General features: G+C 36.5%; 2 protein-coding genes, 1 long non-coding RNA gene and 1 pseudogene across 5 annotated transcripts in view; 2 read left to right on the forward strand and 2 right to left on the reverse strand.

The window, feature by feature from the left end:
• LOC311097583 (vitelline membrane outer layer protein 1 homolog) overlaps window positions 1–26,195 on the reverse strand; it is a 193,378-nt pseudogene that overhangs the window by 39,982 nt on the left and 127,201 nt on the right. The gene's annotated exons all lie outside the window — the stretch shown is intronic.
• LOC311097751 lies at window positions 2,935–3,748 on the forward strand. Its single transcript, XR_014609314.1, has 3 exons — window positions 2,935–2,998; window positions 3,096–3,170; window positions 3,312–3,748. It is a non-coding gene; the product is annotated as an uncharacterized lncRNA (long non-coding RNA).
• Window positions 7,275–8,455, reverse strand: LOC311097052 (vitelline membrane outer layer protein 1-like; the record flags this gene model as incomplete). The annotated part of the gene is made up of 4 exons (XM_084136514.1): window positions 7,275–7,455; window positions 7,697–7,810; window positions 7,933–8,045; window positions 8,273–8,455. The coding sequence occupies 4 exons, from the start codon at window positions 8,453–8,455 to the stop codon at window positions 7,275–7,277; spliced, it is 591 nt and encodes a 196-aa protein (XP_083992640.1).
• The window catches only part of LOC311097575 (vitelline membrane outer layer protein 1-like), a 189,333-nt gene continuing 180,083 nt past the window's right edge, over window positions 16,946–26,195 (forward strand). The window contains exons 1-2 of one of the 2 annotated variants that reach the window (XM_084137380.1): window positions 16,946–17,290; window positions 21,571–21,680. In XM_084137380.1, the coding sequence (XP_083993506.1) occupies window positions 17,087–17,290; window positions 21,571–21,680 (314 nt within the window). In that variant the 5' untranslated portion in view covers window positions 16,946–17,086. Of the gene's footprint in view, window positions 17,291–21,103; window positions 21,343–21,570; window positions 21,681–26,195 lie in introns of those variants that run through there. The other variant, XM_084137379.1, reaches the window with a different exon arrangement.

A 26,195-nucleotide genomic window follows, 5' to 3' on the forward strand; every position in this document is an offset into this window, starting at 1 on the left:
TGGAATGTCATGGCAGATGAGTGGCTCTTTGGTGTTACTCCGTCTGAAAGTATTACAGATAGCACACTTTAAATGTTGTCTAATACAGCGGTCCCCAACCTTTTTTGCACCATGGACCAGTTTAATATCAGACCATATTTTCACGGACCGGCCTTTAAGGTGTGGTGGATAAATACAACAAAATAAAATGATACGACCAGCATAAAAACTGGGGTATTTTTTAAATATTATAATAAACGTGAATCCAATGTGTAGGCCTACTCGCAACTTTATTAGCACCGTCCTCGTAACATCGCGCCAACAACATAACATGAGTAACATCCTCTCTGCCCCCTAACGCTCTCTGGTCGCTATGGTAACGTAAAACATGCCTTCAAAATAAGATACATCACAAAAACAAATATAAAGGGCATGAAAAATGTTTGGACATACAACCTCTAGTCCTGGATTTCCACAGGCAAATGGACAAATTGAAAGAGCAATCCAGACAGTCAAGAACCTGTTAACCCTCAGAGAGTCTTCGGTCACTTCTGACCAGAAAAATTTTCTGTTTTGAATTTTAAAAAATCACAGCTTCATCGGAAGGTTATGATACTTGGTGACTTTTATGGCATTAGGTATATGTATGCAAAAAAAAATTGAGGTCATGATCCGAGCATGCTAAGTGGTCGTAAAAAAAATAGTCACACTCAGTGCCTTCGGTCAAAAATGACCGACCCATAGGAAATGAATGGGAAATTTACAAAAATTCTCTGAATTTTTGTCTGTACAATCTACAAATCGGCCACGATTCTAAAAAAAAGTACACCGCAGTAAAGGGGTGACACTCTACAACATCAAGAGTGCAAAAAATTCACCCCCACACACACACATAGAAACACACTTTTATACACATACACACCAATAAATTCAGATTACAAAAAATCTGTTTTGAATTTTTAAAAATCACAGCTTCATTGGAATGTTACGAAACTTGGTGACTTTTCTGGCATTAGGTATGTGAACACAGAAAAAAATTGAGGTCATGATCCGAGCATGCTAAGTGGTCGTAAAAAAAATAGTCACACTCATGGTCTTCGGTCAAAAATGTCCCCATAGGAAATGAATGGGAAATTGACAAAAACACAAAAATTCGCTACAAATCGGCCACGATGCAGAAAAAAAGTGCTCAGCAATGAAGGGGTGAAACTCTAAAACATCAAGAGTGAAAAACATAACATAATTAATAATTATAATTAATATATAAATATATAATTAATATAATAATTATTACAATTATTAAAATAATAATTAATAAAATGTTATAAACCTTGGCAAAAAGTATTATTTGAGAATTTCTAAAAAAATACAATCAATCCACATCTTAAAAGTAAGTAATTTGGTCCAAAAACAACTAGAATAGACAAGCATCTCCATTTAGAGCTATTACAGGCATCTAGTGGTAAACCCATGCAATAACATGATTTATTTCATTTTATGTTTAATAAATTGATTTATTTTTTTTATTTTTATTTTTTTTCTGAAAGCCTAGTCTCTATTTTAACCGAAAATACAGCATAGAAAAAAATAAATAAAAAATAATAATAATTAAAAAAAAAACATTATTTTCAATGGCAAAAAATGGACTATAAATATTGCATAAATATTAATAAGTTCAATCAAATTGTCTCAAAATACTAAATTAAAAAGAATAAATATTATAGAACAAAAATAAATTGCATTGGTTTTTACTGGGATGGAGGAAGTTTCATTTTTAGGTGTCCGGTCACTTCTGACCGGGAAGGCACTGAGTGTGACTGCTAAACGAAGACTCTCTAAGGGTTAAAGAAAGCACAAGAGAGCCAAAGAGATCCTTATACTGCACTATCGGAGTACAGAAATGCTCCTATGGATGGCATCTCCTGTACAGATGCTTATGGTTTGAAGACTGAAAACAAAATTGCCTACATCAACACGGCTGTTGAGACCACAACTGTACAGAAATGTACATAAAGACATCAAGGACAGACAGCTGAAACAGAAAAGTTACTTTGTGGAGCAAAACAGGCACCATCTATAGCAGATGGAGAGAACGTGAGAGTGAAAGTCAAAAACAACAGGCAACCAGCAATTGTGTTGAGGAGTCATCATGTGTGCCGAGATCATGTGTGATTCAAAAGCCTGACAGAAACACCTTCAGAAGAAATCGACGACACCTACTGAAAGCCAGATAAATGACTTTTCCACAACCAAGCTCTATAGAGTTGGAGGAATGTTCTTCAGCAAACAGAGAGTTTGCAGAGAGTAATACTCCAGTGCATTTACCTGCACTGTCACCAGTGAAAAAACCTGTAACACCAATTAGGGACAAGGAAGAACAGGTCAAAAGGTCAAGATGGGATAGACTGATTAGACCACCAAAACTCTATTCTACATGAAAGCATTAAAGAGGAGTTAAAGAGTAAAGAGATGTTTATAGTTAATGGGTTATGGCAACAGCACTGATTTAAGTTATACTGCTTTGAAACAATCTACAGTGTTAAAACCGCTGTCTGTGTGCCGCAGATTCCTCTTCCTTCACAGGTTGGGCTCCATCTGCCCCAGTTGCCCCAGGGTGTGCTGTCACCCTCCAGCACATCACCTCCACTGCAGGTGAACCTGAAAAAAAATAAAAATAAATCAGATGTGACAATATTATGATAAAATATGATATTGTGCTCTTGGATTGAATGTCAGTCACATGATCCCCTGCAGCCGACAGCCTAATCACTGCAATCTTGAACAGCAGCACGACTGCGAGTGTGAGATTAACTAAACTATTGGTTTAGTTAACGGACGGAGAGTTAATACATGCTATCTTCCTAAATTCTAAGTTTTCTAACTGCCTAAGAAAACAAATAAAACATTGCATAAGTGGCTCATATGCGTGTTTATGTTTTGTGTGCTAGAATCGTCATCTCAGAGTGCTTTATTTGACTCAGAAGTGGAGCAGGTCGCATATTGCTAACGTCGACACCCGGTATGCAAAACAATATACAAAATACACCACAGAAGTATTAAACATTTTGTTAGTTTCTTGTCAGTATGTAATTATTCTAAATATATTTTTATTATAGAGAGACATGATGGCCCTGAAGATCTAACCATAATAAGAGGAGGATCACATCACATTCCACAAAGGACTAGACCAGGTATTTTTGCGTTTAATGTACCTGCTAAATATATGTAACAAACTTTACAGTTTGGTATACTGTATGTGCTATGCCACAATCTATAATCTATCAGAAGACATCCCAAATATCCTGCTTATTTTTGTGTCTGCTTTTTTACAGAGAGTCGCAAACGCAAAGCTGCAGATTTGGCATCAAGGGAGTTTTTGCAGTGTATGCGGGACATAACACAGCAATAGATGGAAGAAGAGCGGGAGCTGAGAAGAGAAGAAATGAAGAAAGAAATGATGATGAGACGAGAGGAACTGGACTATGATGCACAACTCAGACGGGAGGAGATGTCACAAAGACAGAAAGAATCTGAGTCTTTTGCATCAGTCTTCAGTAATTTGACCGCAGCCCTTCTCCAGCGGAAGTAGATGGACAAAACATCTATCTTTCTGTTTGCCTTAATGCCTTAAAAGTTTTTTGTGTAAATAGTAGGCGGCTACTTAAAATCACCTGCCGTTTCGTTTGTGTGCACATTTGTAATAGTACTTCTCAAAAGCACCTGTTTTGTTTCATTTGTATGTGTATGTATGCACATTTGTATGCACATTTTATAAGCACCTTTGTATTGTTGCACTCTGATGTGAACTTAATATATAAATAAAGTAATAGCTGTGCTATTATAACTGAGGCCAGTGGAAATCATGCTTATTAAGGGGCACATTATCAAAAGCAAAATACACATTATTATAGTCAAATATTACACATATTATAAGGCATATATGTAAAATGAATGTTACTTAAATACATTCTTTATTAGTAATTCATTGTTGGTTCATGTTAGTTCACACTGCATACAAAAAAAAAATGTTTTTCTTATGAAAACCTATTGTAAAAGTTACCTACATGATAATAAACTAAAATATAAAGACTTTGTGACTCAGATAAGCCATTAAGGCAGGTATTGGTATAGACAACTATGCATACTGATGGGCACATTATTTAAACGGCTTTCTGATGGGCACCTTTTGTATTCTGTAATGCAAATACGATCCTAGTCAGTAGAATGATAATTAGGCTATAAGACATTTATTGGTATAGACTACTATGCTTATTGATGGGCACATTATTTAAACGGCTGTCTGATGGGCACCTTTTGTATTCTGTAATACTGTAAACAGTGTAAGCAGTTTCACATTTAAAAGTACCATTAACAGAAGTGACCATATCTAAAAACATTTTAACAGACATATACTTATAACTGCAATAAATAAATAAAAACATACCTGTAAACATGCCTGTTTATTTAAAAATAGTGAGAAGATTGTTTAATTGTATGTCATTTAAAAAAAATATTGCAGTATTCACTCTGTATGCTTAAATGGCCTATTGCTTATTGATCAAATAATGTCTGATGTAACCATGTACCGTTTAGGATAAAGAATTGTATTCAAGTCACAAATCAGGTTACGCCAAATCTTAGTTTCAAATATTTTATTTGTAACAAACACAATATAACAACAACTTACAATTATTGCTGCTGCATGAACAACTGTTGCAGAGCACTTCTTGCATCTGAACGCTCATCACCAACATTGCAAGATGAACGTTCAGCATCTTTATCACGATCACACCACTCTGGTATAAATCTGTCCATGTATAATTCACACAAGTTGTGCAGTGTACAGCATGTCTCCACCATATCAACAACATTTACATTGCAGTCATTTCGCTTACTGAGACACTTCCACCTGCCTTTCAACCTCCCAAACGCATGCTCAACCACACATCGGGCTCGACTTGTTCGCATGTTGTAAAGTTCTTGGCCCTCTGTAAGCCTGCCAGTATCAGGATATGGTTTTAGCAACCATTTCTGCAATGGGTAAGCAGAATCACCAAGAATGAAGTAGCCAACATCAGTTCCACATAATATGTTTTTTAGTCTCAGAACATGCGCACGTTATTGGGAGCGGTGTCGTCTCCTCTTCCCTGTGGCGCTTCTGTCCGGGTCTTGATGCCGCAGATTCTATACTGTTAAAAGCGCTGTATAAATAAAGGTGCTAATGCTTTTACTGGCAATTCGACCTGATCAGTGTTTGTCTAAAGTGTGTTTACGTGACTTGCAACAATCATTTAGTTTCACCGACTGGAACAATATGGATAAACACTGATTTTTATGTGTTTTCATTTCTTCATGCAAATTATCATAAGACTTTAGAAGTCAAGTTGTGTGAAAATACATGACACTTAAATTCTGCTTGAAATAAAAAAGTCATACAGGTTTGGAACGACGTGAGAGTGAGTAAATGATGACAGAATGATAATTTTTAGCTGATCTTTTCCTGCTGCTTTACAAGCCTTGATATTTACAACAGGAAATAAAATGACAAAATCAACCCAGCATTTGATAGGCATTTCCGTGAGTAAAATACTTTCCAAGGACACTCAGTTAAACAAACAGAAGTTTGTATTTTTGTGAGTTTATTTACAAGAGCCGGGACTCGAACACGGGTCTCCGTAGCACATGTCGGTGTACTTGCCCATGATGCTATCGTGTGATATATCTGACTAAAAACTATAGGCTGATTAATACCTTTGGCTTATTGCAAATACTACAAATTGCATACTTTGTCTTTAATAGCAAATGTTCATTATTAGATAAATAAAACTTAGCTATACACTGATATACAAATATTTAGTGGTTAAGTAAATACTACAGAAATAAACAATGTAATTTCCTTGAAAAAGTTAGTTCAGGCAATAATTTAAAAAACGTGAGTAAATTTTATATTAGTACTCAATTCAAGTGTGTCGAAATGAAAGCGTAAATATCAATGTTATAAAATTAAGTCAAATTACTCAACTTTTCTGATACTGGTGTTCCCATCATGCACTGGGCCTCAAATAATAATTTCACTGTTTTCCAGCTGTATTTACACTGTTTTATCATTGCTTTTGATGTTGATTAGTAACTTGCCATTTTATGACATTTGGAGTTCATTTTCTACCAAAAATGACAAAAATGGGTCATTGTGTATTGCCTACCAAATATTGAGGTCTCTGCGTTCACAACACTCTTTCGACATGTAGATATGGTGTCTCACACTATATCTATTAATTACTTAGATGTTTCTAAGTAAAGCATATACTTTAAATTTGTGGTTTAATTCAATGTTATATTGTTTGAATGAAATGTATTGCAACGGCTACTTCAACTAAATAGACATTACACAACTTTTAGTGATTACTGGCTAAGTTAAAATGACTTATTTTGTTTGTTAATTTGAACTTAACTTGGTTAGGTAGAGTTTACTTAATTCCATATGTGAAATTTACTTAAAAAATATTTGTGCAAAAACTTGCCAAAGAAAAATGTATACATTTTTTTCTTATTGTTTTTTTCAGTGTACTTTGCACAAAATACTATTGTATACTATAATGTATTTTGAAAGTATACTTTCAATGCATTGTTGTGGAAAAGTCATTTATCTGGCTTTCAGTAGGTGTCGTCGATTTCTTCTGAAGGTGTTTCTGTCAGGCCTTTGAATCACACATGATCTCGGTTTTTCATGACTCCTCAATACAATTATTTTTTTATGTGATGTAATGTAAGGATGTAGGATCAGCAGATCTTAAACATATTCTTAAATTTGTTATATTGTAAGCCTCAGCTATCAGTGATCAGGTGGAAACAGAAACCTCAACCCTTGTTATGTGAGAATGATCAAGCAGACACAGAGACTGTATAGTACCATAACATTTCAAATTTATTAAGGAAAAAATCTCATTATTATACACAAGATTAAGCAAAATCATCCAGCTCCTTCTTTGGTTGGTCAGTAGAACATGCCTGCTTCTTTTTTGAGCCAATCAGAACATTACATTTATATGTATTTAAATTCAGCCAATCATATTATATTTTGTGATAATGACCGGCTGACTTTACATATTTACATTACAAAACTGTTGTATGACAATGTTAGTTTATCATAATATGATGATCAATAATTTCAATACATTTGATCTTCTTGCTGTTCTTGTTGTCATCCTCGAACACCTGAAAGCAAAATCAGATTTAGTTCTAAATCTTCAGTCACTATTAGTAAGATCTGAGTTTTTGATTGTGATCACATCACCTTAATCACAGCAGAACATGCGCACGTTATTGAGAGCGGTGTCGTCTCCTCTTCCCTGTGGCGGTTCTACCTGTGTCTTGATGCCGCAGATTCCTTTTCCCATACACTTTTGGCTCCAAGGACCCCAGTTGCCCCAGTTTGTGCCGTCACCCTCCAGCACTAAACCTCCAGTGCAGGTGAACCTGGAAAAAATTCAGATGTGACAATATTATGATAAAATATGTTATTGCGCAGTCGGATTGAATGTCAGTCACATGATCACCTGCAGCCAATCACAATCACGAACAGCAGCACGACTGCGAGTGTGATATTAACTAAACTATTGATGGGGGAATAGCTAAATAAAACCAGGATGGGTAAGAGATGGTGTAAGAGGTTTACACTGGGTAAGAGATGTTATAACTTATAGCACCACACACTCACTTGATGTTGTTTGCGGCCGTATCATCTCCGTCTCCTTGGGAAGATTCAACTCTCAGCTGGAAAGCTGTCAAGTATCCAGAATGACACCATTTGACATCTGTCCACTCACCCCAGCTGAAGAAAACACACACAGAGGTTGCCTGATCAAATCGATTATTATTTTCAAGAAAATCCTCAATTTACTTAAATAGCTTAAACACTTAATTAAAGAATTGTTAATAATCTGAGTCCATTACCTTCCGACGTTGGACTCAATTGAGTTGTAGTCACGTGAGCCTGGCCGATCGACACAGTAAAGACGAATCCCATTGAGCGCTGTATCATCACCACCACCAACTGATCCTTCCACCTTAAAACAACATCATTGAGACAATCTTCCACTTGAAAGAGTAAACTCTAACCTAACACTTAGTAACATTTATCTTCATGCTCTTTAGTATTAAAAACACTGTAAAAATCTTAAGCAGGTGCAGTTCCCTGAAGAATCCTGGAATTAAATGACAAACAGCAACTCCACAGTTTTGAACCTTTGAAACACTCATTCACCCTCATATTAGCAAAATAGAGTCAACTTACCCTCAGACTAAACCCTGCGGCGTACCTTCCACTTGGACACATGCTCTTATATCCCCATGATCCCCAATTCATTCCGTTGGACACCGTCAGCTCAGATCTGTAAGGTCGGTCGACGCTCCGCTCATAACGACGTTCTGCGGGCCGACCGCTCACATGCCCAATAATGGCCAGCAGTGAAAACATCATGGAAAAGAAGTGATGCATTTCTACAGCACTGGCCTGATTGATAAAAACTGATTGTTAGATTAATTTTCAGGTAGACTATCTGCAGCCTGTAGGAAACTCAGAAGCGAAGACCAGGAGACTTGGTTGTATCTTCAGCAGAATTCTTTACTGAGAACACGAGCTGTCGGTAGCTGAGGTCATCAAGTCTGACTAAAGGAACTTTACATGGTATCTTATAGGCATTCAGTGGGCAGTCCTTAAAGGTGTTGACCTTACCTTCAGCTTTAGAGATGACTTGCCCCTCTAATATTTTTTAAATATTATAATAAACGTGAATCCAATGTGTAGGCCTACTCGCAACTTTATTAGCACCGTCCTCGTAACATCGCGCCAACAACATAACATGAGTAACATCCTCTCTGCTCCCTAACGCTCTCTGGTCGCTATGGTAACGTAAAACATGCCTTCAAAATAAGATACATCACAAAAACAAATATAAAGGGCATGAAAAATGTTTGGACATACAACCTCTAGTCCTGGATTTCCACAGGCAAATGGACAAATTGAAAGAGCAATCAAAAATGACCGACCCATAGGAAATAAATGGGAAATTTACAAAAATTCTCTGAATTTTTGTCTGTACAATCTACAAATCGGCCACGATTCTAAAAAAAAGTACACCGCAGTAAAGGGGTGACACTCTACAACATCAAGAGTGCAAAAAATTCACCCCCACACACACACATAGAAACACACTTTTATACACATACACACCAATAAATTCAGATTACAAAAAATCTGTTTTGAATTTTTAAAAATCACAGCTTCATTGGAATGTTACGAAACTTGGTGACTTTTCTGGCATTAGGTATGTGAACACAGAAAAAAATTGAGGTCATGATCCGAGCATGCTAAGTGGTCGTAAAAAAAATAGTCACACTCATGGTCTTCGGTCAAAAATGTCCCCATAGGAAATGAATGGGAAATTGACAAAAACACAAAAATTCGCTACAAATCGGCCACGATGCAGAAAAAAAGTGCTCAGCAATGAAGGGGTGAAACTCTAAAACATCAAGAGTGAAAAACATAACATAATTAATAATTATAATTAATATATAAATATATAATTAATATAATAATTATTACAATTATTAAAATAATAATTAATAAAATGTTATAAACCTTGGCAAAAAGTATTATTTGAGAATTTCTAAAAAAATACAATCAATCCACATCTTAAAAGTAAGTAATTTGGTCCAAAAACAACTAGAATAGACAAGCATCTCCATTTAGAGCTATTACAGGCATCTAGTGGTAAACCCATGCAATAACATGATTTATTTCATTTTATGTTTAATAAATTGATTTATTTTTTTTATTTTTATTTTTTTTCTGAAAGCCTAGTCTCTATTTTAACCGAAAATACAGCATAGAAAAAAATAAATAAAAAATAATAATAATTAAAAAAAAAACATTATTTTCAATGGCAAAAAATGGACTATAAATATTGCATAAATATTAATAAGTTCAATCAAATTGTCTCAAAATACTAAATTAAAAAGAATAAATATTATAGAACAAAAATAAATTGCATTGGTTTTTACTGGGATGGAGGAAGTTTCATTTTTAGGTGTCCGGTCACTTCTGACCGGGAAGGCACTGAGTGTGACTGCTAAACGAAGACTCTCTAAGGGTTAAAGAAAGCACAAGAGAGCCAAAGAGATCCTTATACTGCACTATCGGAGTACAGAAATGCTCCTATGGATGGCATCTCCTGTACAGATGCTTATGGTTTGAAGACTGAAAACAAAATTGCCTACATCAACACGGCTGTTGAGACCACAACTGTACAGAAATGTACATAAAGACATCAAGGACAGACAGCTGAAACAGAAAAGTTACTTTGTGGAGCAAAACAGGCACCATCTATAGCAGATGGAGAGAACGTGAGAGTGAAAGTCAAAAACAACAGGCAACCAGCAATTGTGTTGAGGAGTCATCATGTGTGCCGAGATCATGTGTGATTCAAAAGCCTGACAGAAACACCTTCAGAAGAAATCGACGACACCTACTGAAAGCCAGATAAATGACTTTTCCACAACCAAGCTCTATAGAGTTGGAGGAATGTTCTTCAGCAAACAGAGAGTTTGCAGAGAGTAATACTCCAGTGCATTTACCTGCACTGTCACCAGTGAAAAAACCTGTAACACCAATTAGGGACAAGGAAGAACAGGTCAAAAGGTCAAGATGGGGTAGACTGATTAGACCACCAAAACTCTATTCTACATGAAAGCATTAAAGAGGAGTTAAAGAGTAAAGAGATGTTTATAGTTAATGGGTTATGGCAACAGCACTGATTTAAGTTATACTGCTTTGAAACAATCTACAGTGTTAAAACCGCTGTCTGTATGCCGCAGATTCCTCTTCCTTCACAGGTTGGGCTCCATCTGCCCCAGTTGCCCCAGGGTGTGCTGTCACCCTCCAGCACATCACCTCCACTGCAGGTGAACCTGAAAAAAAATAAAAATAAATCAGATGTGACAATATTATGATAAAATATGATATTGTGCTCTTGGATTGAATGTCAGTCACATGATCCCCTGCAGCCGACAGCCTAATCACTGCAATCTTGAACAGCAGCACGACTGCGAGTGTGAGATTAACTAAACTATTGGTTTAGTTAACGGACGGAGAGTTAATACATGCTATCTTCCTAAATTCTAAGTTTTCTAACTGCCTAAGAAAACAAATAAAACATTGCATAAGTGGCTCATATGCGTGTTTATGTTTTGTGTGCTAGAATCGTCATCTCAGAGTGCTTTATTTGACTCAGAAGTGGAGCAGGTCGCATATTGCTAACGTCGACACCCGGTATGCAAAACAATATACAAAATACACCACAGAAGTATTAAACATTTTGTTAGTTTCTTGTCAGTATGTAATTATTCTAAATATATTTTTATTATAGAGAGACATGATGGCCCTGAAGATCTAACCATAATAAGAGGAGGATCACATCACATTCCACAAAGGACTAGACCAGGTATTTTTGCGTTTAATGTACCTGCTAAATATATGTAACAAACTTTACAGTTTGGTATACTGTATGTGCTATGCCACAATCTATAATCTATCAGAAGACATCCCAAATATCCTGCTTATTTTTGTGTCTGCTTTTTTACAGAGAGTCGCAAACGCAAAGCTGCAGATTTGGCATCAAGGGAGTTTTTGCAGTGTATGCGGGACATAACACAGCAATAGATGGAAGAAGAGCGGGAGCTGAGAAGAGAAGAAATGAAGAAAGAAATGATGATGAGACGAGAGGAACTGGACTATGATGCACAACTCAGACGGGAGGAGATGTCACAAAGACAGAAAGAATCTGAGTCTTTTGCATCAGTCTTCAGTAATTTGACCGCAGCCCTTCTCCAGCGGAAGTAGATGGACAAAACATCTATCTTTCTGTTTGCCTTAATGCCTTAAAAGTTTTTTGTGTAAATAGTAGGCGGCTACTTAAAATCACCTGCCGTTTCGTTTGTGTGCACATTTGTAATAGTACTTCTCAAAAGCACCTGTTTTGTTTCATTTGTATGTGTATGTATGCACATTTGTATGCACATTTTATAAGCACCTTTGTATTGTTGCACTCTGATGTGAACTTAATATATAAATAAAGTAATAGCTGTGCTATTATAACTGAGGCCAGTGGAAATCATGCTTATTAAGGGGCACATTATCAAAAGCAAAATACACATTATTATAGTCAAATATTACACATATTATAAGGCATATATGTAAAATGAATGTTACTTAAATACATTCTTTATTAGTAATTCATTGTTGGTTCATGTTAGTTCACACTGCATACAAAAAAAAAATGTTTTTCTTATGAAAACCTATTGTAAAAGTTACCTACATGATAATAAACTAAAATATAAAGACTTTGTGACTCAGATAAGCCATTAAGGCAGGTATTGGTATAGACAACTATGCATACTGATGGGCACATTATTTAAACGGCTTTCTGATGGGCACCTTTTGTATTCTGTAATGCAAATACGATCCTAGTCAGTAGAATGATAATTAGGCTATAAGACATTTATTGGTATAGACTACTATGCTTATTGATGGGCACATTATTTAAACGGCTGTCTGATGGGCACCTTTTGTATTCTGTAATACTGTAAACAGTGTAAGCAGTTTCACATTTAAAAGTACCATTAACAGAAGTGACCATATCTAAAAACATTTTAACAGACATATACTTATAACTGCAATAAATAAATAAAAACATACCTGTAAACATGCCTGTTTATTTAAAAATAGTGAGAAGATTGTTTAATTGTATGTCATTTAAAAAAAATATTGCAGTATTCACTCTGTATGCTTAAATGGCCTATTGCTTATTGATCAAATAATGTCTGATGTAACCATGTACCGTTTAGGATAAAGAATTGTATTCAAGTCACAAATCAGGTTACGCCAAATCTTAGTTTCAAATATTTTATTTGTAACAAACACAATATAACAACAACTTACAATTATTGCTGCTGCATGAACAACTGTTGCAGAGCACTTCTTGCATCTGAACGCTCATCACCAACATTGCAAGATGAACGTTCAGCATCTTTATCACGATCACACCACTCTGGTATAAATCTGTCCATGTATAATTCACACAAGTTGTGCAGTGTACAGCATGTCTCCACCATATCAACAACATTTACATTGCAGTCATTTCGCTTACTGAGACACTTCCACCTGCCTTTCAACCTCCCAAACGCATGCTCAACCACACATCGGGCTCGACTTGTTCGCATGTTGTAAAGTTCTTGGCCCTCTGTAAGCCTGCCAGTATCAGGATATGGTTTTAGCAACCATTTCTGCAATGGGTAAGCAGAATCACCAAGAATGAAGTAGCCAACATCAGTTCCACATAATATGTTTTTTAGTCTCAGAACATGCGCACGTTATTGGGAGCGGTGTCGTCTCCTCTTCCCTGTGGCGCTTCTGTCCGGGTCTTGATGCCGCAGATTCTATACTGTTAAAAGCGCTGTATAAATAAAGGTGCTAATGCTTTTACTGGCAATTCGACCTGATCAGTGTTTGTCTAAAGTGTGTTTACGTGACTTGCAACAATCATTTAGTTTCACCGACTGGAACAATATGGATAAACACTGATTTTTATGTGTTTTCATTTCTTCATGCAAATTATCATAAGACTTTAGAAGTCAAGTTGTGTGAAAATACATGACACTTAAATTCTGCTTGAAATAAAAAAGTCATACAGGTTTGGAACGACGTGAGAGTGAGTAAATGATGACAGAATGATCATTTTTAGCTGATCTTTTCCTGCTGCTTTACAAGCCTTGATATTTACAACAGGAAATAAAATGACAAAATCAACCCAGCATTTGATAGGCATTTCCGTGAGTAAAACACTTTCCAAGGACACTCAGTTAAACAAACAGAAGTTTGTATTTTTGTGAGTTTATTTACAAGAGCCGGGACTCGAACACGGGTCTCCGTAGCACATGTCGGTGTACTTGCCCATGATGCTATCGTGTGATATATCTGACTAAAAACTATAGGCTGATTAATACCTTTGGCTTATTGCAAATACTACAAATTGCATACTTTGTCTTTAATAGCAAATGTTCATTATTAGATAAATAAAACTTAGCTATACACTGATATACAAATATTTAGTGGTTAAGTAAATACTACAGAAATAAACAATGTAATTTCCTTGAAAAAGTTAGTTCAGGCAATAATTTAAAAAACGTGAGTAAATTTTATATTAGTACTCAATTCAAGTGTGTCGAAATGAAAGCGTAAATATCAATGTTATAAAATTAAGTCAAATTACTCAACTTTTCTGATACTGGTGTTCCCATCATGCACTGGGCCTCAAATAATAATTTCACTGTTTTCCAGCTGTATTTACACTGTTTTATCATTGCTTTTGATGTTGATTAGTAACTTGCCATTTTATGACATTTGGAGTTCATTTTCTACCAAAAATGACACATTCAAACACAAAAACGGGTCATTGTGTATTGCCTACCAAATATTGAGGTCTCTGCGTTCACAACACTCTTTCGACATGTAGATATGGTGTCTCACACTATATCTATTAATTACTTAGATGTTTCTAAGTAAAGCATATACTTTAAATGTGTGGTTTAATTCAATGTTATATTGTTTGAATGAAATGTATTGCAACGGCTACTTCAACTAAATAGATATTACACAACTTTTAGTGATTACTGGCTAAGTTAAAATGACTTATTTTATTTGTTAATTTGAACTTAACTTGGTTAGGTAGAGTTTACTTAACTCCATATATGAATTTTTTTTTAAAAATATTTGTGCAAAAACTTGCCAAAGAAAAATCTATACATTTTTTCTTATTGTTTTTTTTTCAGTGTACTTTGCACAAAATACTATTTTATACTATAATGTATTTTGAAAGTATACTTTCAATGCATTGTTACAATGATCATCTCCAGCACACAGTTAAAATATACCTAAAATATGTTTTTAATAAAGTGCAAATAGATACACTTTTAAAAAATAAATTGAATTTTCACTTCAAGTATATATATATTTAAATATATTTTGAGAAAATATACTACAATAAAATTATTTTGAAGTGTGTTAAAAGTTTTGGTAACACTTTATTTTACGGTGCCCTTGATACAGAGTAATTACTTAATTAATTACTTAGTAATAGACTTTGTAATAACATGTAACAAAATGTACTTAACATGTAACTAAGTTATGGAACAGCCTGTACTTACAGATTGTAATTACGCACATGTAATAGGCAGCTACTGTTACACATGTGTAACAAGCCGAGTCTGTTACATACGTGTTACGGACTTGGTACACTGTAATTATGTAAGAAAGTACTTAGTATAACACAATGTAACAACAAGTACTTAAATATGTTAGGCTACTGAGATCTGCAGTTACACATGGTAAATGTGTATGTTCTGTAGCATTACTTGTATGTAACATAAAATAAAGTGTATCAAGATTGTACTTAAGTGCACTTCCTGTGTATCTACATATGCAGCCTGATCTCACGGCAATTCGTACGAATTCTACGAGGTGGCTAATTCGTACGAATTCATACGACCTCACTCGTATGAATTAGTACGATTTTTGCTAAATCGTACATATTTTACGAATTGCCCAATTCGTATGAATTCATACGAATGACCTACCCCTGACCCCTCCCCTAAACCTACCCATCACGTGGGTTTAGACAAATCGTACAAATTCGTTCGTTTGAGGTCGTACGAATTCGTACGAATTAGCCAACTTTTTATCACTCGTTCGAATTCGTACGAATTGGTCGTGAGATAGCGTTGACATATGTTATCCATCTGAATTAACCCACTAGTTCATATCTTAAATACATGCAGTAGTTTCCTAATTACATTAAAATTACAGAAAATTACACAGGTATAAGCTACGTAAAATAAAGTGTATCAAGAATGTACTTAAGTGTACTTTGTGTATACATACCTTATCCATCTCTGCCTTAGTTTGATTTAACTCACTAGTTCACAGCTTAAATGCATGCAGTAGTTTCCTAATTACATTGCAATTACATAATATTACACAGGTATAAGCTACGTAAAATAAAGTGTATCAAGAATGTACTTAAGTGTACTTCATGTGTATCTATAAACCTTATCCAACTCGGCTTGTTACACGTGTAACAGTAGCTGCCTATTACATGTGCGTAATTACAATCTGTAAGTACAGACTGTTCCATAACTTAGTTACATGTTAAGTACATTTTGTTACATGTTATTACAATGTCTATTACTAAGTAATTAATTAAGTAATTACTCTGTATCAAGGGCACCGTAAAATAAAGTGTTACCAAAGTTTTTTTGTTAAAATAGGTAAAAGCATGATGCTAATATACTCTTAATATATTTAAAGATAGTAAAATCTTAGTATATTTGCAATTTACTATTAAAAAAAGGGAATATATTTAAAATACAATAAAGTATACTTTTTTTCACTAGGGGTTTTCCTGAATAAACTTGAAAATGTTATGGTACTATACACATTCTCTGTGTGTGCTTGATCATTCTCTCATAACAAGGGTTGAGGTTTCTGTTTCCACCTGATCACTGATAGCTGAGGCTTACAATATTACAAATTTAAGAATACGTTTAAGATCTGCTGATCCTATATCCTTACATTACATCACATGAAAAACTAAGGTGAACTACACTGTATCGGGCATTCAAGGTGAACATGATGGCATCAATGTACTGATTGAATTGAATATAGTTTCGATTGAAGGGGTTTGGTCAGTCTTTGATCTTCCTACAGAGAGGGGGGGAGGGGGGATGGGAGGGGGGCAAGTCATCTCTAAAGCTGAAGGTAAGGTCAACACCTTTAAGGACTGCCCACTGAATGCCTATAAGATACCATGTAAAGTTCCTTTAGTCAGACTTGATGACCTCAGCTACCGACAGCTCGTGTTCTCAGTAAAGAATTCTGCTGAAATTACAACCAAGTCTCCTGGTCTTCGCTTCTGAGTTTCCTACAAGCTGCAGATAGTCTACCTGAAAATTAATCTAACAATCAGTATTTATCAATCAGGCCAGTGCTGTAGCAATGCATCACTTCTTTTCCATGATGTTTTCACTGCTGGCCATTATTGGGCATGTGAGCGGTCGGCCCGCAGAACGTCGTTATGAGCGGAGCGTCGACCGACCTTACAGATCTGAGCTGACGGTGTCCAACGGAATGAATTGGGGATCATGGGGATATAAGAGCATGTGTCCAAGTGGAAGTTACGCCGCAGGGTTTAGTCTGAGGGTAAGTTGTGCATTGACTCTATTTTGCTAATATGGGGGTGAATGAGTGTTTCAAAGGATCAAAACTGTGGAGTTGCTGTTTGTCATTTAATTCCAGGATTCTCCAGGGAACTGCACCTGTTAAGATTTTTACAGTGTTTTTAATACTAAAGAGCATGAAGATAAATGTTACTAAGTGTTGGGTTAGAGTTTACTCTTTCAAGTGGAAGATTGTCTCAATGATGTTGTTTTAAGGTGGAAGGATCAGTTGGTGGTGGTGATGATACAGCGCTCAATGGGATTCGTCTTTACTGTGTCGATCGGCCAGGCTCACGTGACTACAACTCAATTGAGTCTGACGTCGGAAGGTAATGGACTCAGATTATTAACAATTCTTGCATTAAGTGTTTAAGCTATTTGAGTAAATTGAGGATTTTCTTGAAAATAATAATCGATTTGATCAGGCAACCTCTGTGTGTGTTTTCTTCAGCTGGGGTCAGTGGACAGATGTCAAATGGTGTCCTTCTGGATTCTTGACAGCTTTCCAGCTGAGAGTTGAATCTTCCCAAGGAGACGGAGATGATACGGCCGCAAACAACATCAAGTGAGTGTGTGGTGCTATAAGTTATAACATCTCTTACCCAGTGTAAACCTCATACACCATCTCTTACCCATCCTGGTTTTATTTAGCTATTCCCCCATCAATAGTTTAGTTAATATCACACTCGCAGTCGTGCTGCTGTTCGTGATTGTGATCGGCTGCAGGTGATCATGTGACTGACATTCAATCCGACTGCGCAATAACATATTTTATCATAATATTGTCACATCTGAATTTTTTCCAGGTTCACCTGCACTGGAGGTTTAGTGCTGGAGGGTGACGGCACAAACTGGGGCAACTGGGGTCCTTGGAGCACAAAGTGTGAAGGAAAAGGAATCTGCGGCATCAAGACACAGGTAGAACCGCCACAGGGAAGAGGAGACGACACCGCTCTCAATAACGTGCGCATGTTCTGCTGTGATTAAGGTGATGTGATCACAATCAAAAACTCAGATCTTACTAATAGTGACTGCAGATCTACTAAATTGGATTTTTCTTTCAGGTGTTCGAGGATGACAACAAGAACAGCAAGAAGATCAAATGTATTGAAATTATTGATCCTCATATTATGATAAACTAACATAAACCATAAACCAAACTGACCAATCAAAGAAGGAGCTGGATGATTTTGATTAATCTTGTGTATAATAATGAGCCTTTTTCCTTAATAAACTTGAAAATGTTATGGCACTATATAGTCTCTGTGTCTGCTTGATCATTCTCACATCACTGTAAACCCTAACGCTCAAAATAATTAATTGGTTTGAGTAGGACAAACTTAAATTAAATTAATTAGTTTAGTCAAATTAACTTTTATGAGTATTTAGCACTTTCTTTTTCTTTCAAGTTTACAGAACTGATATATTTTAAGTAAACTGAACTGTTTCATTGTTTTGTGTTTTATGAAATTATTTCTTTTAATTTAGATGAACTTAATTTTTAACTAAAACGGATGGGATGTCTATTTCCCAGCATGCTTTGCCAATGGCACTCGAAAGGGAGAGTAAATGCTACAATTAAGTGTAATATAAGGTTTTTTTTGTGCAAGATTAATGTTAAGTGGGAGATTTAGTGATTAATGTTTTGTTATGCTAATTTAGAAGAATTTCTGTTAATGTTGGTTTTAGGATAGTTCCATCATGGTGACAAGTGGTGCATGAGCTTGATTTTAGAGCAAATAAAACCTTTATATTGCTGCACTCATACAGCAAGTGCTACTGTATAACATACTGTTGTTAATATGTTAACTAATTAGTATGTTAACAAGCTAGCTTGTTGAAGCTAGTGAAGTTTATACTAATGAAAATGTTCACATTGATATTACACAAAAGTATTAGGTTAAATATGAATTATTAGTGTATTCAAACATTTCAAGTTAAACCATGCTAATGTAATTCCACTAATGCCAACTTAATTTTTGAGTCTGTTTAAAAGAATGTTATGGTCAGTACTATCAAATTCAGCACTAAGATCGAGTAACACTAATAGCGAGATACAACCACGATCGGATGATAAGAGCAAATCACTTGTGACTCTAATGAGAGCTGTCTCGGTGCTATGGTACGGTCTGAATCCTGACTAAAAAGACATATCTTTGACCGCGCATACACATAACACATTATAGACTTCTATAACTCAATGTTAGGCTGCATAGTTTAGATCAGCCGGAACCGGGAACACTCCCTGATGTACTTGTTACATCATAAGAAGGATGGTGTCTACGCTAATATTAGTCTCTCTGGTTATCCCGAGGTTCACCGCAGTCTGCTGGATCCAGGCCGTATCCGGATCTGATGAAGGACCAGCACCTGTACGCGATGACAACGCAGTCCTGAAGTGTCCACTAGTCTCTCCCCTGTGAAGGCCTCCTTCCCTTCCCTTTACCTCAGTACAGATAAGACGTTGTCGGGATAATTTTGGTTCACGTGGCTACGCCGAAGCGGTAAAAACTCTGTATTATAAATTTTAACAATCCTGGTCGGATCAGGAAAGGTCCAAGAGCTGGGGCTCGAACACGGGTCTCCCGTAGCATATGTTGGCGCACTTGCCCATGATGCTATCCTGTGATATATTTGACTAAAAACTATAGGCTGATTAATACCTTTGGCTTATACAAAATACTACAAAGTGCATACTTTGTCTTCAATAACAAATGTACATTATTAGATAAATAAAACTTAGCTATACTTTGTTCAAAATACTATTTTATACTATAATGTATTTTGAAAGTATACTTTCAATGCATTATTACAATGATCATTTCCAGCACACAGTTAAAATATACCTAAAATATATTTTTAATAAAGTGCAAATAAATACACTTTGTAAAAAATAAACTGAATTTTCACTTCAAGTATATATTTTTTAAATACATCTTTAGAAAATATAATACAGTACAATTATTTATTTTAATTATTATACAATTTAAAGTGTGTTAAAAGTTTAATTGTTTAAATAGGTAAAAGCATGATGCTAATATACTTTTAATATATTTAAAGATAGTACAATTTTTGTTAGTATATTTGCAATTTACTGTTGAAAAAGGGAATATATTTCAAATACAATAAAGGATAGTTTTTTCACTAGGGTTTTTCCTTAATTAACTTGAAAATGTTATGGTACTATACACATTCTCTGTGTGTGCTTGATCATTCTCACATCACAAGGGTTGAGGTTTCTGTTTCCACCGGATCACTGATAGCTGAGGCTTGTAATATTACAAATTTAAGAATATGTTTAAGATCTGCTGATCCTATATCCTTACATTACATCACATGAAAAACTAAGGTGAACTACACTGTATTGGGCATTCAAGGTGAACATGATGGCATCAATTTACTGATGAGATTCAATATAGTTTCCATTGAAGGGGTTTGGTTTTTGATCTTCAGTGAATGATTACATAATCTTAGTTCTTGTGACCATCATGTGATGTTTATCCAATTGGGGGGGGGGGGGGGCATTATCTTCAGTCGGGGGTTATAGTCTCTATTGTCTTTAGATGATTCGATTAAGTGGTCATCTCTTAGGCTGTGTGTAAGGTCAACACCTTTAAGGACTGCCCACTGAATGCCTATAAGATACCATGTAAAGTTCCTTTAGTCAGACTTGATGACCTCAGCTACCGACAGCTCGTGTTCTCAGTAAAGAATCCGGCTGACGATACAACCAAGTCTCCTGGTCTTCGCTTCTGAGTTTCCTACAGGCTGCAGATAGTCTGAAAATTAATCTAACAATCAGTATTTATCAATCAGGCCAGTGCTGTAGAAATGCATCACTTCTTTTCCATGATGTTTTCACTGCTGGCCATTATTGGGCATGTGAGCGGTCGGCCCGCAGAACGTCGTTATGAGCGGAGCGTTGACCGACCTTACAGATCTGAGCTGACGGTGTCCAACGGAATGAATTGGGGATCATGGGGATATAAGAGCATGTGTCCAAGTGGAAGGTACGCCACAGGGTTTAGTCTGAGGGTAAGTTGAGTCTATTTTGCTGATATGGGGGTGAATGAGTGTTTCAAAGGATCAAAACTGTGGAGTTGCTGTTTGTCATTTAATTCCAGGTTTCTCCAGGGAACTGCACCTGTTAAGATCTAAGTGTCTGTGTAATACTAAAGAGCATGAAGATAAATGTTACTATGGGTTGGGTTAGAGTTTACTCCTTCAAATGGAAGATTGTCATGATGTTGCTGTTGTTTTAAGGTGGAAAGACCAATTGATGGTGATGATACAGCGCTCAATGGGATTCGTCTTTACTGTGTCGATCGGCCAGGCTCACGTGACTACAACTCAATTGAGTCTGACGTAGGAAGGTAATGGACTCAGATTATTAACAATTCTTGCATTAAGTGTTTAAGATAGATAAGTAATTTCAGGATTTTCTTGAAAATAATAATTGATTTGATCAGGCAACCTCTGTGTGTTTTCTTCAGCTGGGGTGAGTGGACAGATGTCAAATGGTGTCATTCTGGATTCTTGACAGCTTTCCAGCTGAGAGTTGAATCTTCCCAAGGAAAAGGAGATGATACGGCTGCAAACAACATCAAGTGAGTGTGTGGTGCTATAAGTTATAACATCTCTTACCCAGTGTAAACCTCTTACACCATCTCTTACCCATCCTGGGTTTATTTAGCTATTTAAGGACTCAGTTTTCCCCCATCAATATTTTAGTTAATATCACACTCACAGTCGTGCTGCTGTTCAAGATTGCAGTGATTAGGCCATCGGCTGCTGGTGATCATGTGACTGACATTCAATCCAACATCACAATTACATATTTTATCATAATATTGTCACATCTGAATTTTTTCCAGGTTCACCTGCACTGGAGGTTTTGTGCTGGAGGGTGACGGCACAAACTGGGGCAACTGGGGCGACTGGAGCCCAACCTGTACTGGAAGAGGAATCTGCGGCATCAAGACCCGGATAGAAACATCACAGGGAAGTGGAGACGACACCGCTCTCAATAACGTGCGCATGTTCTGCTGTGATTAAGGTGATGTGATCGCAATCATAAACTCAGATCTTACTAATAGTGACTGCAGATCTACTAAATTGGATTTTTCTTTCAGGTGTTCGAGGATGACAACAAGAACAGCAAGAAGATCAAATGTATTGAAATTATTGATCCTCATATTATGATAAACTAACATAAACCATAAACCAAACTGACCAATCAAAGAAGGAGCTGGATGATTTTGCTTAATCTTGTGTATAATAATGAGCCTTTTTCCTTAATAAACTTGAAAATGTTATGGCACTATACAGTCTCTGTGTCTGCTTGATCATTCTCACATCCACTGTAAACCCTAACGCTCAAAATAATTAATTGGTTTGAGTAGGACAAACTTAAATTAAATCAATTAGTTTAGTCAAATTAACTTTTATGACTTTTTAGCACTTTCTTTTTCTTTCAAGTTCACAGAACTGATATATTTTAAGTAAACTGAACTGTTTCATTGTTTTGAGTTTTATGAAATTATTTTTTAGATGAACTTAATTTGAACTAAAACGGACGGGATGTCTATTTCCCAGCATGCTTTGCCAATGGCACTCGAAAGGGAGAGTAAATGCTACAATTAAGTGTAATATAAGTTTTTTTTTTGTGCAAGATTAATGTTAAGTTGGAGATTTAGTGATTAATGTTTTGTTATGCTAATTTAGAAGAATTTCTGTTAATGTTGGTTTTAGGAAAGTTACCTTCATTGTGACAAGGGGTGCATGAGCTTGATTTGAGAGCAAATAAATTCTTTATATTGCTGCACTCATACAGCAAGTGCTACTGTATAACATACTGTTGTTAATATGTTAACAAATTAGTATGTTAACAAGCTAGCTTGTTGAAGCTATGAAGTTTGTACTAATGAAAATGTTCACATTGATATTACACAAAAGTATTAAGTTAAATGTATGACTTAGTGTATTCAATCTTTTCAAGTTAAACCATGCTAATGTAATGCCACTATTTCCAACCTAATTTTTGAGTCTATTTAAAAGAATGTTATGGTCAGTAGTATCAAATTCAGCACTAAGATTGAGTAACACTAATAGCGAGATACAACCACGATCGGATGATAAGAGCAAATCACTTGTGACTCTAATGAGAGCTGTCTCGGTCCAATGGTATGGTCTAAATCTTGACTAAAAAGACTAAAAAGACATATCTTTGACCTAGCATACACATAACACATTATAGACTTCTATAACTCAATGTTAGGCTGCATAGTTTAGATCAGCCGGAACCGGGAACACTCCCTGATGTACTTGTTACATCATAAGAAGGATGGTGTCTACGTATCCGGATCTGATGAAGGACCAGCACCTGTACGCGATGACAACGCAGTCCTGAAGTGTCCACAAGTCTCTCCCCTGTGAAGGCCTCCTTCCCTTCCCTTTACCTCAGTACAGATAAAACGTTGACGGGATAATTCTGGTTCACGTGGCTACGCCGAAGCGGTAAAAACTCTGTATTATAAATCCAGCTCAGCCTCTAACCTCAGGATCCCTGCTTCCACCTCAGGGGGTCGTCGCTGCGTCCCAACCTATAGGTCTTTGTGTCTCACTACCTCATCGCTTCTCTGGCTACGCGGTGTGCTCCATCTCCATCACCGTCGTCACCTCCGGTAGTCCCCATGGTGGCGTTGTGACTCTTCACTCCATGGCTACTGCCTCCTGCGACGCCACCGTGGGAGGCAGTCCTGGCTGTGGCCTGGGTCTCCTTCTGCTCTTCCCTGCTCAAGGCCATCCCCTGGCTGTCACCACCATCTGCACCACCCTGTGTTTTTTTATGGCTCTCTCCGGGTTCTTTGTCCTCCAGCTAAGCCGCCTCTCACCTTTGCCTTCATCATCGTGTTCATCTGCGTTTTACAACACAATCTGTGACATGCATACTGTATGGGACATTCCCTATAAGAATAATACCTGGCAATTAATATTTTTCTACTTATTAGAAATATGGTCTTTATAGGCCTCTGAAGTAGTAAAATATAACATATCTTTAAAAGGCTGCAGTAAAATGGTCTGATATGAGGTGTATATACTGTATGGGACGTCCAGTATAAGATATGGCCATTCGTGTTTTCTACTTATTAGAATTGAGTCTTTATAGGTGTATAAATAGGAAAAATGTGACATATCTCCAAAACGCTGCAGTAAAATGTTTTGATATGAGGCGTGTAAACTCTATAGGACGTCCCCTATAAGAAATGGCCATTATTTTTTTCTACTTATTAGAAATGAGGTCTGTATAGGTGTATAAATAGGAATAATGTTACATATCTCCAAAACGCTGAAGTAAAATGGTTTGATATGAGGTGTACATACTGTATGTGTAATGATTCAGGTCTGTGTTCCTCTGTCATGTCCCGTGTTCATCTGTTCCCCATTATGTTGATTAGTCTCCCCAGGTGTTTCAGATGGACCACGCCCCCTTGTTATCTTGTTTAGCTTGTTTGTCCTTGTATTTAAGCCCTGTGTTTGAGTTCAGTCTTTGTGAGTTCTTGTTTCATTGTTGAGTGTTGTTCCTGGTTGTCCTGTCCCGAGTCATGTTCCCGGAATCTATGTTTGTAAAGTCTAGAATCTATTTAATAAATTACACTGCATTTGGATCACGCTTTCTCCTTGTCTCTGCCGCAGCATCACAGAAGAACTTACTACGAAATGGATTCAGTAGCTGTAAGCAACGGTGATCTAAGAAGTTGGCTATCCTGTCTGTTCCAGGATGGCCAGCCTATCGAGAGGTATGCTAAGGACTATTTGACATGCTGTCATTTAGCATCATTAGAGGACTCTCAGCTCATGGACATATTTTGGGCTAGATGAGGAGATCGCTCTGATGCTGGATGATAATGCCGGATGGACCCTAGAGGGGTATATCAACCTGGCTCTTCTCCTGGGTGGTTCATCACTTACTGTGGGCTTGGTAGTTGTAGAACCCCACAAGCTCACACTACCCCCTGAGCCTGAGCCAATTCACGTCCCGTCCGTCCAGCCTGAGTACATTCCTGTCGAGCCTGCGTTTCACGTCAGCCCTTCCGAGCCAGAGATGCTTCACGTCAGCCCTGCCGATTCAGAGACTGTTCACGTCACTTCTGCCGATCCAGAGACTGTTCCTGGAATCTATGTTTGTAAAGTCTAGAATCTATTTAATAAATTACACTGCATTTGGATCCCGTTTTCTCCTTGTCTCTGCTGCAGCATCACAGTATGGGACGTCCCCTATAACAACTGACCATTAGTTTTTTCTACTTATTAGAAATGAGGTCTTTATAGGCCTCTGAAGTAGTATGTGACATATCTCCAAAACACTGCAGTAAAAATTCAAACATATGAGGTTTGCATTCTATATGGGATGTCCCCTATAAGAATTGACCCTTCATTTTTTCTACTTATTAGAAATGAGAACTTTATAGGCCTCGAAAGTCGAATAAATTGATGTATCTCCAAAATGCTACAGTAAAATGGTTTCAAATGAGGTGTGCATACTAGGTGGGACATTGAATTCCAGAAAATTTTAATATAGTAAAAATATATATATGAAAAATATGTATTTAGAAAGAATGTATACTTTATTTAGCTGCTTTTTTTTGTGTGCAAATAATTATGTTGTAAACATCAACATCACCCTAGAAAGGGTGGTGGCATTGCCATTTAAATAAACAATCGTTTTCCTTGTAACATTGTTTATTAAGTATCCATTAGTAAGCAGCTAGAGCTTTTAGCCATAAAGATGGAGTATACATTGGGGCAAACATTGACAGTTGCTATAGACCACCCTCAGCAAGTACTGAGGCTCTTTGCTCTTTAAATCATCATCTATCGAGTTTTGA

Source organism: Abramis brama (assembly GCF_963993115.1).
Source record: "Abramis brama genome assembly, chromosome: 15".
Taxonomy (NCBI): Eukaryota; Metazoa; Chordata; class Actinopteri; order Cypriniformes; family Leuciscidae; genus Abramis; species Abramis brama.